The 17,346-nt window shown below is 49.8% G+C and overlaps 1 protein-coding gene across 1 annotated transcript in view; it reads right to left on the minus strand.

Annotated features, from left to right (window-relative positions):
- Positions 1-17,346, minus strand: part of LOC139057755 (venom metalloproteinase BumaMPs1-like) — a 120,570-nt gene that overhangs the window by 14,848 nt on the left and 88,376 nt on the right. The window contains exons 11-13 of the mRNA XM_070536508.1: positions 4,065-4,232; positions 3,845-3,989; positions 1,095-1,196 (exon numbers count right to left, since the gene is read on the minus strand). Coding sequence (XP_070392609.1) covers positions 1,095-1,196; positions 3,845-3,989; positions 4,065-4,232 — 415 coding nt within the window. The remainder of the gene's footprint in view (positions 1-1,094; positions 1,197-3,844; positions 3,990-4,064; positions 4,233-17,346) is intronic.

The following is a 17,346-nucleotide window of genomic DNA, read 5'->3' on the forward strand; positions in this document are numbered from 1 at the left end:
CGCTGTTTCTTTTAGTGCAGTCGCGAGCTCCGGCAGCTCTGGTTCAAGCAAATGCTTCCATTTCATGACTGATGTTATTGCAGCTTTTTTTACTGGACAGACAACTGACTTGACGCTCCCACAAACAAGGTGACATTGACTTGACAGCTTTTACCTGCTTTTTACCTATACTGTAAAACAAGTGGTAAAATTCAGTGGGGAAAGGATCGCTTTCACCAAACCTTGCAGCCAAGAATTCGGCGTAGACAATCGGGCCGCAGTTATGCAACTCATGAGAACAACCAATCGATGTGGCAACGCAATGCTCGCACCTGTTGCTACAAACTGGCACTACTTGTCAGGCACGTGCATCTGACTACTTTGCAGTGGCTCACGAGTTCATGCCAAAACACGAGACGAATTAACATAGTGAGTGACAAAACTATTCAATACGTCGTTATGGAGTGGCCAGTTCTACAAGCTCCGTGACGTTGTCGAATGTGCTGAAGGCAGAACTCCGTCGACGAGGGCGTCCTTTATAGAGTCTTGAAAACGCCCTCGCCCAGATGAAGTAGAGAGCGAACACCCTCCACATTTGCGGCAGTCAGTTCAACGGATTTTCCCACCGCCACTCGCGGAGTAGAGGTAAAGGCACTGACGCTCACTGACTCACGCACACACAGACACCGCCGGTCTCTTCCACTGCGAGGAGGACGAGAAGGAGAGAATGCGCACATGAAGCTTAACCGTCTCCTCGGTCATGCTTGACACACTGGCGGTGTCTACGCAGACATCAGCGCATCGCGCGAGCACTGGGCGGAAATGGAAGAATGCGTTAAGGAAAGCTTACGTTTTTTTTTCTACATTGCGGCCTCCTAGGCCTTCGTTATACATACGGCGGCTTGGGAAAAGTTAATTTACTGGCGCAAACATATTTTCCTATGTGATAGCTCAACTTCTGGCCTCCCGCATTGCAATAATTTATTCGGACGCTGGTGGTGAAGTTCATTTCTCTATGTTTTACTCCTTTATCTAAATCGCAATATACAGACCCGTGAACGCAGAACACCGTACATTAGAATAACGCGGAAAAAACAATGACCATGCTTCCCTACCTTTCCTTTGTCACATTTTACGCCGTCGACTGCACCAATCAGCATGTTGTCCCAATTTTTGCTTATATAGCACTTAACGATGCACCCTTTCAGCGAGTAATGCTGCGAAAAAGAAATGTACCGAAATCACTTTTCATCGTCTGTAGCAGTGTCACATATAAGTTTAAACAAATGCGCACTCCTGCTGAAGCCACTTTAAGACAGAAAAGACCGGTTTACTACGTGCTATAGCACCGACAGGTTAACACTAAGTTAAATTCATGATCCGCATATTGCATAATGACTGGTTTCGAAAAGATTCCGACCGAGGCTTGAGATCGTGGGGAGTTTACAGCAACATTCAAGAGGCTCACTCTGCCGTAGGGCCATGATCTTTTTTATAGTCTTAGTATACCATACGTAGCTCACACGGTACAAACTGCATATTTCATATTTCTATCTTATACACAATCTCGCCTTCTAAAGACTTTGGGAGGGGGAGGCTGTTTTGACGGCAGAACCATACTGGCCGCGGCCGGGTTCCTGGCGACGTACATTGTCGCCAGCATGCCGGCACTAAAAACAAAATCTTTGGACAGAATACTCGTATTGTTTTGCTTCGTGTGTACATGTAACTCATTGCACACAGTGCATGAGTAAAATGCAGATTCAAATTATACCCCGGATTTTGTGTGCGCATTACGTCCTCACGTTTCTTTGGGTGTACCACTATTACCACACAGCACTGCATTGATTTTCTTCGTTGAAGTTGCAATTTACGAAATGATTTATGCGACGCTCAGCTGAATCTAACCGGAATTTTTATCGCTGCAGAGGAGCTTTCATTTTATGGTTGCCACTCTGTTTGAACCCTCGAGAGAACTTTTCAAAATTCTTTCAATTTATGTGAAATTCTCTATTTCTCTCTGGTATGGCTCACAAAGCAAAGAAATATTACACAACGAAAAAAAAACAAGAATATCACACCTTGCATGTAGCATATATGTAAGCCTGCTGCTGGAAAAATGTGAGTTATTTCTTTCATTTTAGGTCGGGAAGTTCGAAATTGACGTTATCACCCATTTTGGTGCCGTCGACGGGAACGGGTACAAAGAAGGAGTGAAGAAACGCGGAGCGGTAGGTGGCCGACAGTCCTCGTTTGACGAGCCAAGCAGAATAGGATAACTGGTTGTCAGTGGCGGATGCATGTCATGATCCCGGCGTGCTTCAAGGTAGGGTCAATCAGTACGAAAGCGATTACTGATAAACAGATGTACACGCGAGCTGGTTGGCACTGAGCAAACACGGGGAGTGGATGAGGACGTGATTCGCGCCCATTAGCACACAAATATCACCTCAGGAAGAATGAATATTGGTGCTTCGCCCCGTTCATTTCGTGCTGCAGTTCTGACTGCGAATGCTGAGAGGTCCGAGACTGCCGCTGGTTGCTGATGACTGCGCACCATTTGCATTGTGACCGTTGTGGAAGCCCGTTTATGAGACCATGACAAGTTGAACCTTGTAGGAACTTTTTTCTGGACAAATGCTTACATGGCAAATGTCGGCGAAGCCAAAGTACCTCATTCGCAGCTGTATTTGACTTATGGCCTGCAATTACTACGGTCCTACGCTCTCGGTTTTTCCAAAGAGGGAACGGAGTTACAAATGGGGGTTGGGGCAGCAAAACATAGGTCAATCACCGTGCCTCCTTTGCTTCCAGATGCTACCTGTTAGTATTTTATTTGGCCCATTTTGCTGGGCTCTGTGGCTTTTCGCGGGATAAGACTGCTATGCTGTTGTGTCTCCTTCCCTTGTTTTTTATGTATTTTTCAAGCAGAGGGGCAAACATCTTATACTGACTTAAAAAAAGGGGCGTAGACGGAGTTGAATGTAAAATAGCTGAAGGACCACTGATATGACGATCCTCGTGCACGATTGTGCTTTTTGTGTCAGCGGATCATGCAGAAAACCATCCGGTGGCGATTGGGCTGAAAATGATTGGGGCGGTACGCCGAGGGATAGACAACTTGGCCCCGTTACCACGAGCGAGCGTTCTGGGCTCAACGTGCGGTGATAGGCAACATCGGCGCTGCCGATAAAAGATCGCCTTTGTTCTTCCAGTTCTAGCTTGTATTTCCATGTGTAATTTCGTGCAAAATGTATCAAAAAATTTTCTCCAGGTTTCCACTATATCTTCTTGCATTATCAATCGTCTTTACCCGAAGCGGCATTATTCCCCACTTGCCTAGACCATCCCTGGTGGTGTGTCTCGGAGCCCAAGTGGATAAGTAATATCTCTAGCCTCGATAGAGAGGAAGAAGAACCTGCACCTTACTAACTGAATCTCCAATTAAAATACAGAAATACTCTATGATGAGCACAAATAAAAATATGTTATGGATGTATGCCAAAACACAGTTCCGTCACACCCGAAAGAACGATCGCATTAGTCACATATTAGCCAGCGCCACATAGAGTTGCTCCCAGAGTCTTAATGCCCACGGCATCCCGCCGTGCGAGACATTTCAACAATAATGTAAATTAATCTATGCGCAAGTTAGCACGTTCCGAGCCTAATGGCGACAGCTGCCACATGCCGAGCTACGTGCTGCTGTGAACCTTGGCCAGCGATCTGTGTCATTGGGCGTCACGTGTGCCATGCGCTCGGGCATTTGTGGCGCCACTGACCACGGAAGTATGAGAAGAATAGCTCTATTTCCAAATGCCTACATCATTCATCCCTTTTCCAGGAAGATAGAATGGTAACTTACCCTGTCTACCTTAACGTAACTACTGTAGAGCCCGTAAATTTTTTCGCAATATGTTTGACGACTTGACACGGCACCAGGGAGTTTGGAAGACAATATCCAGGTTTTTAGGCTGTTCTTCACAAGAAGACACTGGTGTTCCGGGCGGCTGTGACGGCAATAATTTTGGTTTAGTAACGTAAATCAGAAACGCAATACGTTATTGAAATGCAAGAATTCTTACTTGTACATATTCATAATTTCCCTCTGGCAGCACTTAGAAAACCTGTACATGTTCGGCTTTACAAACTTATAACTCATCATGTAGCCAAGATCCCAAGCACAGTCTTTTGACCCAATATGTCCGGGAGGCCATTGTTCAGCATCGTCCCCGTCGTGGGCACAGCCAAGACTGAAAGTAAGGAAGTGAAAATTAGTACACTGGCAACTTGTACTGCAATAGGCATATGCCGAAAAAAGGAACACATATTCGAATTTTAAAAAATGGCTGTGGCTGAGCTAAGGTTAAGCCCAGGATGCGAAGCATACTAGCCTTTATTTTAGTTGTTGAACCACTGTTTAGCCTGGTGAACTGCTGTTGCTTGGCTATATTTGGTTCGGCTAGACGAAGAAACAACTCATGCGTTACTCTGCTTCGCCTTCAAGAGTGGAACGCGACAGCATTCCCGTCGACCCGCCAAGGGGTGTAAGACAATGGGCTACGGCGCAGTGGCTACGCGCCCCGCATTGGACGCGGTGAGCGTCGAGCAACGCCGCGTTCGGCGCGGCAACGAAATGTGCGCCTGAGCAAGCGACGCACGCCTGAGCCTTAGAAACAGCTCGTTTCTAAGGCAACACCGCATTCCCTAGAGGCGCTTTTGTACCGCTGTGAAGCATCGCACTCGTGGCTCAGTGGTAGCGTCTCCGTCTCACACTCCGGAGACTCTGGTTCGATTCCGACCCAGGCCATCTTGCAAGAGTTGAGCCAAAGCCACCTAGAAACAAGCGCAGCTGCTTATATACCGCCGCGACGCCGCGAGCGACGGCGCGAGTTGGAGCACCGTTTCTCCTCTGTCGTTACGTCACGGTGTCACGTGGTATGGCATGGGGTCAAAGGTCATTGAAGGCGACACCGCCACGCCTGAGGAGCTGGGTTGAGCTCTCGTAATATGCTTCGCATAAAAAAAGAAACAACTCAGTGCCCTTTACCTCTATGAAGACGGATTACCAGCAAAGTTGTGGGGAACTGCAACTCCACCGCGTGTTGGCCCGCATTTCGCTATATTCGGGATCGGGTCAGGTATGGGGAGTGCTTAACGCATTGCTCACCTCTGCCGGGGGTCGGCCCGGCATTGTACTACCTCTGGGATTTTTTTCTACGCGCGGACACGATAGTGGGGAAACCAGCCCTTAACATTTTCGCTGTAACTGCTAAATAGATTTCACTCAGGACTTTCTTTTTACTTTATAAGTAGCTTTGGTTTCTTGCTTCACAGCCTACAGCTTGTATAAATATATATTTCTGTAGACGTTATATTTTAACGTCAACTGCAGATTCCCCTCTGCCCAGATTGAAGAGTAGAAAAAAAAGCAGATAATGTTTTAAATATCGGCATCAGCTATTTGAGGTGGAACTCAAGGTAAGATGGAGAACACGCGATTCGTTTGGCGCGCAACTTCGGGGAACGCGACAAATATTTCAAATTTATCGGTGGCGCTTCGGTATGCAGGAAAGGTTACGAGACTAAGAACTGCTATTAGAGTAGATTTGTAGTAAAACTGTCAATGGTCATTTAGGTGCCAGTAGAGATTTTGAGAAGCGTAGGTTAGTTACACTTTACTCTCAGAAAAAACTTGCACATGATGCACGATGGTTATGGTTTCTTTCTCTAAAGCAATGGTCACAGGTGCTGGGTATTAGAAAACATGAGCATGTTCTAGTGCAGGAAATGAAGATCCCAGTTAGCAGAATTCTACAAACAAGCTGTTTGTGCTTGTTGTGCGTTGTACTTCCTTCTTTGTTGTGGTGGATACAAAACCGGTTTCGCAGTTGAGCTCTGGGAGCGGCAAATACTGGGATCCATACTGGGCCAGCATAGCACAGCGCATACCGTCGTAATGCCGCGCAATTGCGTACAGGACAGTGAAAGCGTATTGATTTACAACCGGGAGTGCGTCAAGAACAATGGCACATTACACCGGTTGCACCATGTTGACCATGAGCTTCGAGCTGGGAAACCATGCTTCTGGAGGTGGCAGAAACGGTGGAAGTAGCGAGATGAGCAGATGAGAGTCCCTCGGCGTAAAGCACGTTTTCTCGGGTGACCACATTAGTAAGACGCCATGGCGGTTTCATAACTTAAGTTTCATAGCTTAAGTCTGCTAGTCATTTTGGGGTCCTATTTACGCCTATAAACTGGTCACTTTTAAGTATAAAGCAACTGATAAACTGCACTTGTTGATATGTACATTCCAGTTGGCCGCCTTTCTAGCTATACGAGAAGAAAGCACACTGATTTTACATATATTGTCACGTGGTAGTGACGGTGAAGAAAGCAGCAATACGGTGGAATACAAAACCAGCTTTTATTGGGCGAACCTGCGCCCACAAAAACAGGTTACACTTATAGCACAACGATAGCGGCGAACACGGTCGGCGATCGTCGGAAATCTGATCAGCGAGTCATGCGCGTCCCCTTTTATACATCAGTCGTCGAATGTTCCAGACTAATCGTCGGGACCCGCGTGCCTTCAACAAAGTTCTACACCATTCACGCCAGGCGTTGAAATCAGATAACACAAGGTTCGGTGACAACAGACAGCGGATAGAAGCATCGATAACTTTCCGGAAACTTCGGATGCATGCAGGCGCGTCCCGCGCTGTGCGATAACATGTGTTAGGCGGCGAAACGTGGTCGCCCGGTAACGATAGTACACGTGTCAATACCCCCTTCTTAAAAAGCATCGACCCGATGCTGCAAACCCACGAAAGTAATAACGAAAAGCACTCATAGCAAAGAAAACAACAAAATAAGAAAAGTTCGTCAGCGTCCGTAAAAGAATTTTAGACGCACCACATGGATCAATTCAGATCGTGCGCGGTGCCGCTGTAAATGCGAAATGCCGTCTGGCACGACCTCATAGTCCAGCGCACCAATACTTCGGATGAACTTGTAGGGTCCAAAATAGCATCGCAATAGTTTTTTACTCAGTCCTCGTCGTCGTATCGAGGTCCATACCCAAACACGGTCACTGGGCTGGTACTCGACGAAGCATCGTCGGAGGTTGTAGTGTCGGCTCTCGGTACGCTGCCGGTCCTCGATCCATAGGCGGGCGAGCTGGCGGGCTTCTTCGGCGCGCTGGAGATAGGTAGCGACGTCAAGATTCTCTTCGTCAGTGACGTGCGGCAGCATAGCGTCGAGCTTCATCGTCGGGTTCATGCCATAAACCAGCTTGAACGGCATGATCTGTGTTGTTTCTTACACCGCAGTGTTGTAAGCGAATGTTACGTACGGCAGGACCGCATCCCACGTCTTGTGCTCGACGTCGACGTACATTGCTAGCATGTCGGCGAGGGTCTTGTTAAGGCGCTCCGTGAGACCATTCGTCTTCGGATGGTAGGCAGTTGTCCTCCTATGACTTGTCTGGCTGTATTGCAGAATGGCTTGCGTGAGCTCTGCTGTGAAAGCCGTTCCTCTGTCGGTGATGACGACTTCTGGAGCACCATGTCGCCGCAGGATGTTCTCGACGAAAAATTACGCCACTTCGGCTGCGCTGCCTTTCGGTAGAGCTTTAGTTTCAGCGAAGCGGGTGAGATAGACCGTCGCCACGACGATCCACTTATTTCCGAATGTTGATGTCGGAAACGGTACTAAGAAGTCCATCCCGATGTGCTGAAAAAGTCGGCAAGGAGGCGTGATCGGCTGTAGTAATCCCGCTGGTCTTGTCAGTGGTGTCTTGCGTCGCTGACAGTGTGGGAATGTCTTGACGTAACAGGCGACATCGGCGGTTAGGTGCGGGCGACCAGTAATACCTCCATAGCCTCCGGGAGAAACGGAGGTGCCCAGCGGTCGGATCGTCGTGTAGGGTGTGCAATACTTCTGGACGCAGCGCCGACGGAACAACAAGAAGGTGGTTGGCGCGGACTGGTGAGAAGTTCTTCTTCACGAGTGGGTTGTTTTGAAGCGTGAACTAAGATAATCCACGTTTAAATTTCCTAAGGACAAGGTCGGTGAGCCCTTCGAAATACTCGACTGGGGCTTTTAGCTCCGCGTCCCCTCGTCTTCCGCGCTTATTATGCCAAGGAAGGCGTCGTCATCCTCGTCATCTTGAGGAGGCGAGTCAATGGGGGCGCGTGATAGACAATCGGCACCTGAATGCTTTCGTCCGGACTTGTATGTTACAGTGATGTTGTATTCTTGTAGTCTGAGGCTCCACCGTGCCAGCCGTCCTGAAGGGTCCTTTAAGTTAGCTAGCCAACACAACGCGTGATGGTGGCTGGCCACATTGAATGGCCTGCCATAGGGGTAAGGGCGAAATTTCGCTGTAGCCCAAACGATGGCGAGGCATTCCTTTTCGGTTGTAGAATAATTGCCTTCTGCTTTTGACAACGACCGCCTAGCGTGAGCTATCGCGTGTTTATGTCCATCTTTTCTCTGGACTAGGACGGCACCGAGGCCTAGGCTACTGGCGTCAGTGTGTATTTCGGTATCGGCATGCTCGTCGAAGTGCGCAAGTACGGGTTGCGACTGCATGCGTCGTTTGAGTTCTTGAAATGCGTCGGCCTGCGGCGTTTCCCACTTGAACTCGACGTCACATTTAGTTAGCATTGTCAGCGGCTCAGCGATGCGTGAAAAGTCCTTGACTTTTCATCGCCTGCAGCAGGCACACATGCCAAGAAATATACGCACTGCCTTCTTGTCGATGGGCTGCGGCAACTTTGCAATGGCAGCTGTCTTCTGCGGGTCGGGGCGGACTTCAGACTTGCTGATGACGTGGCCTAGGAACAGAAGCTCATCGTAAGCGAAGCGGCACTTTTCTGGCTTCAGAGTAAGCCCTGATGACTTGATGGCCTCTAGTACTGTTGCAAGCCGCCTAAGGTGATCGTCGAAATTTCCGGCGAAGACAACGACGTCATCCAAGTAAACGAGACAAGTCTGCCACTTCAGTCCTACTAAAACTGTGTCCATCACGCGTTGGAACGTTGCAGGCGCCGAGCACAGTCCAAAGGGCAGAACCTTGAACTCGTAGAGGCCGTCTGGGGTGATGAAGGCGGTATTTTCTCGATCTCTTTCGTCGACTTCTATTTGCCAAAAGCCAGACTTCAGGTCCATCGAGGAGAAGTATTTAGCGTTGTAGAGCCGATCCAATGCGTCGTCTATCCGTGGGAGGGGGTACACGTTCTTCTTCGTGATCTTGTTCAGACCACGATATTCGACGCAGAAACGTAGGGTTCCGTCCTTTTTCTTCATCAGGACAACGGGGGATGCCCTCGGGCTTTTCGACGGCTGAATGATGTCGTCGCGCAGCATTTCGTCGACTTGTTCTCTTATAGCCTTATGTTCTCGCGGCGAAACTCTGTAAGGGCTCCTGCGGAGTGGTCGAGTGCACTCCTCGGTGATTCTGCGGTGCTTGGCGACTGGTGTTTGTCGAATCCTCGATGACGTCGAAAAGCAGCCTTTGTATCGTCGGAGCAGACGTCTCAGCCGCTGTTGCTTAATCACGGGGAGACTTGGAATAATGTCGTAGTCTGATTCGGGAACCAAAGTCGTCGGGGTAGATGCGGCGGAATTCGAAAGGACAAATGCGTTACTGGTTTCCAGAATTTCCTCGATGTAGGCAATCGTCGTGCCCTGGTTGATGTGCTTGAACTCACGGCTGAAGTTTGTCAGCAACACTTCGGTTTTCCCTCCATGCAGTCGAGCGATCCCTCTTGCGACGCAAATTTCACGGTCTAGCAGTAGATGTTTGTCGCCTACGATGACACCTTCTACATCAGCGGGTGTTTCGGTGCCATTCGAAATAACAATGCTGGAGCGAGGCGGGATGTTCACTTGATCTTCGAGCACACTCAAGGCGTCGTGACTATGAGGGCTCTCCGGCGGCATTGCTGTATCTTCCGACAGCATTATTGACTTCGACTTCAGGTTGATGATTGCGCCGTGTTGGTCCAGGAAGTCCATACCAAGAATGACGTCTCGTGAACACTGTTGGAGGATAACGAAGGGGGCAGGGTAAGTCTGGTCATGAATGGTCACTCTTGCCGTGCATATTCCAGTCGGCGTGATGAGGTGTCCTCCAGCTGTCAGAATTTCAGGGCCTTCCCATGCAGTTTTAACTTTCTTCAACTGCGCGGCGATGGGTCCACTCCTGACGGAGTAATCGGCTCCTGTATCCACTAAAGCGGTGACTGCGTGGCCGTCGAGAAGCACGTCGAGGTCGGTGGCTCTTTGTCTGGCATCGCAATTAGGTCTTGGCGTCGGATCACGGCTGCGTCGTGTTGAACCGAAGCTGGAACGCCGCGTCGTCAAGTCGTCTTTCGTCGGTGTAGTCTTGGCTTCCTGACTTCGTCGGGATGGCGGCGTGTCGTTATTAGGTCGTCGGGATGGTCTCTTCGTCGTCTTCGTCGGTGGTGGAGGATCTTCGTCAGTTCGACGAATAGCAACCGCACCTCCATCGGTTGCTGCTTTTAGTTTTCCGGATATGGGCTCGCTGACCGGCCCCGGGCTGGGCCAGTGTATGGTCGGCGCTGCGGCGACAGGTAGCGGCCTGGTGACGGCAAACGGGATTGCCGTCGAGGGCTCCACTGAGTAGCGGCGAGGTAGTCGGCGATGTCACGAGGGCGTTTACCTTCCCGAGGGCGCGGTGCACCGACGGCGAACCCCCGCAATCCCAAGTCGCGGTATTGGCATCGGCGGTACACATGGCCGGCTTCGCCGCAGTGGTAGCAGAGCGGGCGGTGGTCGGGGGCTCGCCAAATGTCCGTCTTCGTCGCGTAGCTGCGCTGGGCGACGGGTGGACGTGCTGGCGGCGGCGGCGGTGGACGACGCAATTGCGGCGTTACAGGACCCTGGCGTTGTCGCGGAGGGGGACCTTGACGGCGGGCGACGGCGGCGTAGGTCATCGCTTCCGGCTGAGGTTGCGGTGATCGTGGTTGCACCTCAGGGACTCCAAGCGATCGCTGAACCTCTTCTTTGACGATTTCAGCGATTGGATCCATTTAGGACTGCGTATTTGGGTAGAACTTTTGCAGCTCCTCGCATACGACCGCTCTGAGAGTCTCGCGTAGATAGTCGGTAGCCAGTGATTGAACCCCGGCGTAGTTTCTAGGGTTCGTGCGGCGATCGAATTGCCGGTTTCGGATCTCGAGTGTCTTCTCAATGTTCGTCCCCTCACGAAAAAACTCTTCTTCGGTGGGCTTCTTACCATTCAGGCGAAAAGTTCTTCCTTTACACCACCCATCAGCAGGCGGACATTCTTCTCCTCGGCCATATCCGGGTCGGCGTGGCGGAACAAACGGCTCATTTCTTCCGTAAAGATGGCAACGTTCTCGTTTGGTAGCTACACTCTGGCTTACAGCATAGCTTCAGCCCTTTCCCTGCGCACGACTCTTGTAAAGGTGCGCAGGAAGCCGCTACGGAACAGGTTCTACGTTGTCAATGTCGATTCCCTGTTCTCAAACCAAGTTCTAGCGGCGTCTTCTAAGGCGAAGTAGACATGCCGCAGCTTGTCGTCAGAGTCCCAGTTGTTGAATGTCGCAATTTGTTCGTAGGTCTCCAGCCATGATTCCGGGTCTTCAGTCGCTGCTCCATGGAAGGTTGGTGGGTCGTGAGGTTGTTGTAGGATAGCGGGGGACGCTGGGGCAGCCATTGGGATTGTCTTGACCACGATCTTCTTTGTCATCTCAGGTAGAAATCCGTGCTCTGGGGGCAGTCCTTGCAGTCTGCGGCTAGCACGCTGGTCTTGGGCGATGTTGGTTCTGTCCTCGGGCTTCCGGCTTGGATCGTGGCTTTGTGGGGGCGTTGGGTACACGTACGCTGTCAGGATTGGGGCTCAATCCCATCGTCCGTGGTCCTTTGCCAAGATTGGAGTACGGCATGAATTCGAAGGTAGCTGGCCCATGCCGTCGTCCAACTTATTTACGCTGAGATCGTTGATGAAGTGAAGAACTGTTTCTCATCGAGAACGAGGAAAAGGGTTTATTTACAGAAACTAAATCAGTCTAACATGACTGCTTGAGAAAAAGAGTATTAGTCCAACAGGACTGCATGAGAGAAGTGACTCAGTCTAACATAACTGCTCAAGAGAAGTGTCCTCAGCATTCGCACAACCACAGTTTTTATACACTCGATGCGCCGGTCCTACGACGCGGCGACTGTTCGTTTACTCATCACCAACTCGCCGCTGCTCTGCAGACCAGTTTACGTACACAAAGGCAACCGCGCTCTGTACACAGAGGCAACCGCGCGGGCTGCCGTTCCGGGAAACTATCGGCGCCGATCGAGGGTCGCTCGTTGTTCCGTGCTAGGCCGAAGCGTGAGACGCTCCAAAATACGTCGTCCCCACGGCAGCTTGTCCATGCGTGTCAAACCAGCTCCGCGTTGGGGAACTCCGGAATTTCACTCCGAACATTCACACACCGAACTAGTTCCGTCACAATATCGAAGGGGCTGGAGTAAGGCGGCGGATTCCAGCGCAAAGGCCGCTTCTTTGAACGCCTCCCAGCTGCAGCGATGGAGAGGTGCGCGTCGTGTCGCCCTGTCGTAACTGTGTGGCAATCTTCTTTCACAGCTCGCCATTCTTGACAGCGCCTCCATGGCCCGGAAAGTCTCGACTGTCTAGCGCTGACAACCGCTAGGCAGGAAGAGAACGGCTGCTGGTCAGGGGGGGATTGATGTCTTGGCTCGCAGCGACCACTTGTGCATTGATGTCACCGCCCCAAAACATCCAACAAGGACAGGCAACTGCAAAATGAACCCCACAACACGGCTCTGCGCCGAGATGACGTGCATTGGCTCTCACTTTAGACTCGCTAGGCTTCAAAAAACAACAACAACATAAGTGCAGAAGCAAAAAAAAAATGCTGCATTTCGCTATGCCAATTTCTGAAGCAAATTCCTGCTAACACATTCAGCAATCATGGAGGGAATCCTGCCAAATGAGAGGAGATCTTCTTCGCTTAATAAAATTAACACTAGTAACCCTAAAATTTAGGCGGGACCCCCAAACGCAGAATTCAAATTAGCCTGCTCAAACCATCCGCATTGATATGCAACTTTCCCTTCTTATATCTAACGGAGAAGTTGTACTCTTGGAGAGTGAGGCTCCATCGGAGCAAGGGGCCGTTTTTGTGTGACATTTGATTGAGCCACGTCAGAGGACAGCGGTCGGTCTCGAAGATGAACTTCGCTCCGTACAAGTAACACGACAACTTCTGGGCGGCCCAAACCAAACAAGCGCATTCCTTCTCTGAAGCGCTGTAGGCTTCCTCTCTTACATTTAGTTTACGGCTGGCGTAGAGGATAGGATGCTCCTCGTTATCGTCGCCGACCTGACTAAGTACCACGCCCATACCTCTGTCGCTTGCGTCGCATTGAACTATGAATTCCTTTGTGTAGTCTGGCGCGCGAAGCACAGGGCGAGAAACCAATAGCGTTTTCAAACTTTGAAAAGCGTTCTCTTTGTCCTTATCCCAGTGTACGTTACTCGGTGCTCCCTTTCGGAGGGCGTCTGTTAATGGACTTGCCAATTGCGAGTAATTCGGAATGTACCGTTGATAGTGCCCCACAAGTCCCAAAAATGAACGAAGGTCCGTTTTCGGGCGCGGCTGAGAAAATTCTCCAATCGTAGCTATTTTCAGCGCAGCCGGCCGTCTCATGTCCTGACCGACAACATGGCCCAGATAAGTAACCTGCGAACAACCAAACCTACACTTTTCCGCTTTCATCGTTAAGCCGGCTTCAAACGTACGAAGCCTCGCATTCTTGTCGTAATAGACTTTGGCGTTCTTTTGAGCTAGTGCCATGTTCTTTCCGACTAGTTCTTGGGTTGCGCTTAGCCGTTCCAGTAAATTTAGCACGTATTCAACCACTGTTGGACTCTCCCCTCTTTCCTCTCACATCTCTCTTAACATTCTCAGTGGAGACCGGAGTGTCCTCCCATACATTAGTTCTGCTGGTGAGAACCCTGTCGCTTCATGTGGAACCGTTCGCAAAGCAAACAAAGTTGCCGGCAGACAGTTCTCCCAGTCCTCCTTGTGCTCGTAACAGAGCGCACGCAAAACTCGCTTAAGCACCGAATGCCACCTCTCTACACTGTTTGACTGAGGGTGATAGACAGAACTGTGTATTAACTTTACCCCGCACTTTTGCAAGAATGTAGAAGTCAGTGGGCTCGTGAATACTGACCCTTGATCTGCCTGAATTTCGGCTGGAAACCCAACTCGTGCAAACACTGTCAAAAGCGCGTCTACTACTTCGGTGGAGCTGAGCTCTTTCAAAGGGATTGCTTCTGGAAACTTGGTAGCCGGACACAGCATGGTAAACAAGTACCTGTAGCCTGATTTTGTTTTTGGAAGAGGCCCTACCGTGTCTATTACAAGTCGTCTGAAAGGCTCTGTTATTAAGGGCACTACCTTCAGTGGAGCTTTCCAAGTCTCTCCTGGTTTACCAGAACGCTGGCAGGCGTCGCATGATCTTACAAAGTTTTCTACATCTTTGAAACAGCCAGGCCAGTAGTATTCCATAAGCAATCTTTCCTTTGATTTGTTTATGCCTAGGTGGCCGGACCACCCATTTCCATGACAAAGACTCAAAAGGTCCTCCCTATACTTAGTAGGTATGACTAACTGATCTAAAATCCTACCCTTTCGATCTCTGTAATGCCGATACAACAATCCTCCTCTCTCATGTATCGTTACGTTGCGCCTAGCAATGCCTTCTTTAGCGGTGTCATGTAATTTTGCTAAGCTCTCATCATTCTTTTGCTCAGCTGCCAGTGACTCTCTATCCACGCGTAAGAGTTGATCAAAGTTCTTTGAGGCCGGTGATAATAACGACCCTGTCTCGCTTGTGAGCGCGTCTGCTTGCTCTTCCTGCAGGCTAGAACTCTGACACTCTAGTGCTACGCTCTCATTGAGCTGGTCAACTGGCAGGCTCTCCTCAACTGTTCTTTTGTCCCTCGGGCCTAGCTCGGATTCGGGTATTGAAGCTATCCCCTTTTCTGCTTCAGCTGGAGTAGCTTGAGCATTTTCAGCCGAAAGCGCCGCGATCTTACGAGCTTGGCCTCGGGTCAATGCCTGTACTATGCCCTCTCCCAGTTTGAGCCCTCTGTCACGCACTAACTGATTCGAACGATTCGAAAAGATGTAGGGATACTGCAGTGACAAAAATTTGGAAACTGCAGCCTCAGTCTCTAGCTCCCCGAATGGTCCACTGATTTTGACTTTGACCATGGGCAGACACACGCTGTGTTCTTCTACAACCTGTTTTATCCACGCTACTTCTCCGGTGAAGTCATCTACCATCACGTAAGACGGATGGACAATGTCCAGCGTGGCGGCACTGTCTCTTAGCACTCGGCATGGTTTTCCATTAACTTGCAGGTCGTGGAGATATGGACTTAAAAGTTCCATATTCTCATCCTTTTCCTCCACGTAGGAAAAAACTACGCTAGACTTCTCGCAGTTTACAGCTATATGTCCCAGTTTGTGGCATTTGTAACAGTGAATTGGTCTAACAGATTCGAATTTTCTTTTCTGTTCTTTTTGTGCGGTTTCTCCGTTAAGTTTCTCCTCGCTCTTTTCTGCGGGCTTTTCCGCCATGTCTACAGGCTCGGATAGTCTAGTTTGCGCACCCTTTTTGAACGGGAAAGGTTTCCGCGGTCCATTTCGACCATCCCAGTTTCCCTCCTCGGCGTTCAACTTTCTACGGGTTGCGTACTCTTCGGCTAATTCAGCCGCCCTTTCCACAGTGTTTACATTACCTCTGTCTTGCACCCACAGTTTCACAGCTTGGGGGATGGTTTTGTAAAACTGCTCTAGACACATGCATTCAATGATCATGTCTCTGCTGTCGTACGCTTCCGCGCTTTTAAGCCACTCGACTAGGTTGGCCTTTAAGCTATATGCAAACTCCGGATAGCCCTCGCTATCTTTCTTGCCTGTGCTCCTAAACCTTTGCCGAAAAGCTTCGGCTGAAAGGCGGTATTTCTTCAGGAGACTAGCCTTAACTTTTGCATAATCATATGCATCCTGCACACTCAGTCTGGCGATTACTTCCGCCGCCTCACACGGCAACATAGACAGCAACCGCTGTGGCCATGTACTCGGGCCGAAGTTCATCTTCTCGCAAGTCCTTTCAAAATTGCTTAGGAACAAGCCTATGTCGGTCCCGACCTCAAATGGCTTTAATAGCCTGTCCGTGCGGTAGGATTCTGCCTCACTTGATCGACCCAGAGCGCCTTCACTTCCTTGAGGCAACTCCAAACGTTTGCTTTCAAGTTCAAGTTGCATTTTCCTTAACTGAAACTCGCGATCTTTATCGCGTTCCTCTCTCTCTTGCTTTTCTCTTTCCCGTTCTTCTCTTTCTTTTTCCCGTTTCTCTCTCTTTTTGAGAAGTTCCATTCCCATTTCAATATCTTCCTCACTGGCCCGATTGGAAATTAGCTCCAATAATTCCGATTTGAGCATTTCCTTGCGTACATCTAGGCCCAGTTCCTCACCAGCAATCAACAACTCGTCTCTCAGCAGTGTCCTTAACTCCATGACTGCTGTTTTACTGCCTTGATTCTGCTCTCTAAATCAAGCTAGGTAAACACAACCTAGCTAACACACAACAATCTAGCTTCCCTACTGTTCTAAACAGAACAACCACAAAATGAAGCCTAGAGAGTCAAAGCAAAAACCAAGCACTCACCGCAGATACAGCACCATGTCGCAAAGTCCATCTCACCGCTGTCAGCCAGTTGTCAGGATTGGGGCTCAATCCCATCGTCCGTGGTCCTTTGCCAAGATTGGAGTACGGCATGAATTCGAAGGTAGCTGGCCCATGCCGTCGTCCAACTTATTTACGCTGAGATCGTTGATGAAGTGAAGAACTGTTTCTCATCGAGAACGAGGAAAAGGGTTTATTTACAGAAACTAAATCAGTATAACATGACTGCTTGAGAAAAAGAGTATTAGTCCAACATGACTGCATGAGAGAAGTGACTCAGTCTAACATGACTGCTCAAGAGAAGTGTCCTCAGCATTCGCACAACCACAGTTTTTATACACACGATGCGCCGGTCCTACGACGCGGCGACTGTTCGTTTACTCATCACCAACTCGCCGCTGCTCTGCAGACCAGTTTACGTACACAAAGGCAACCGCGCTCTGTACACAGAGGCAACAGCGCGGGGTGCCGTTCCGGGAAACTATCGGCGCCGATCGAGGGTCGCTCATTGTTCCGTGCTAGGCCGAAGCGTGAGACGCTCCAAAATACGTCGTCCCCACGGCAGCTTGTCCATGCGTGTCAAATCAGCTCCGC

Source organism: Dermacentor albipictus, chromosome 3 (assembly GCF_038994185.2).
Source record: "Dermacentor albipictus isolate Rhodes 1998 colony chromosome 3, USDA_Dalb.pri_finalv2, whole genome shotgun sequence".
NCBI lineage: Eukaryota > Metazoa > Arthropoda > Arachnida > Ixodida > Ixodidae > Dermacentor > Dermacentor albipictus.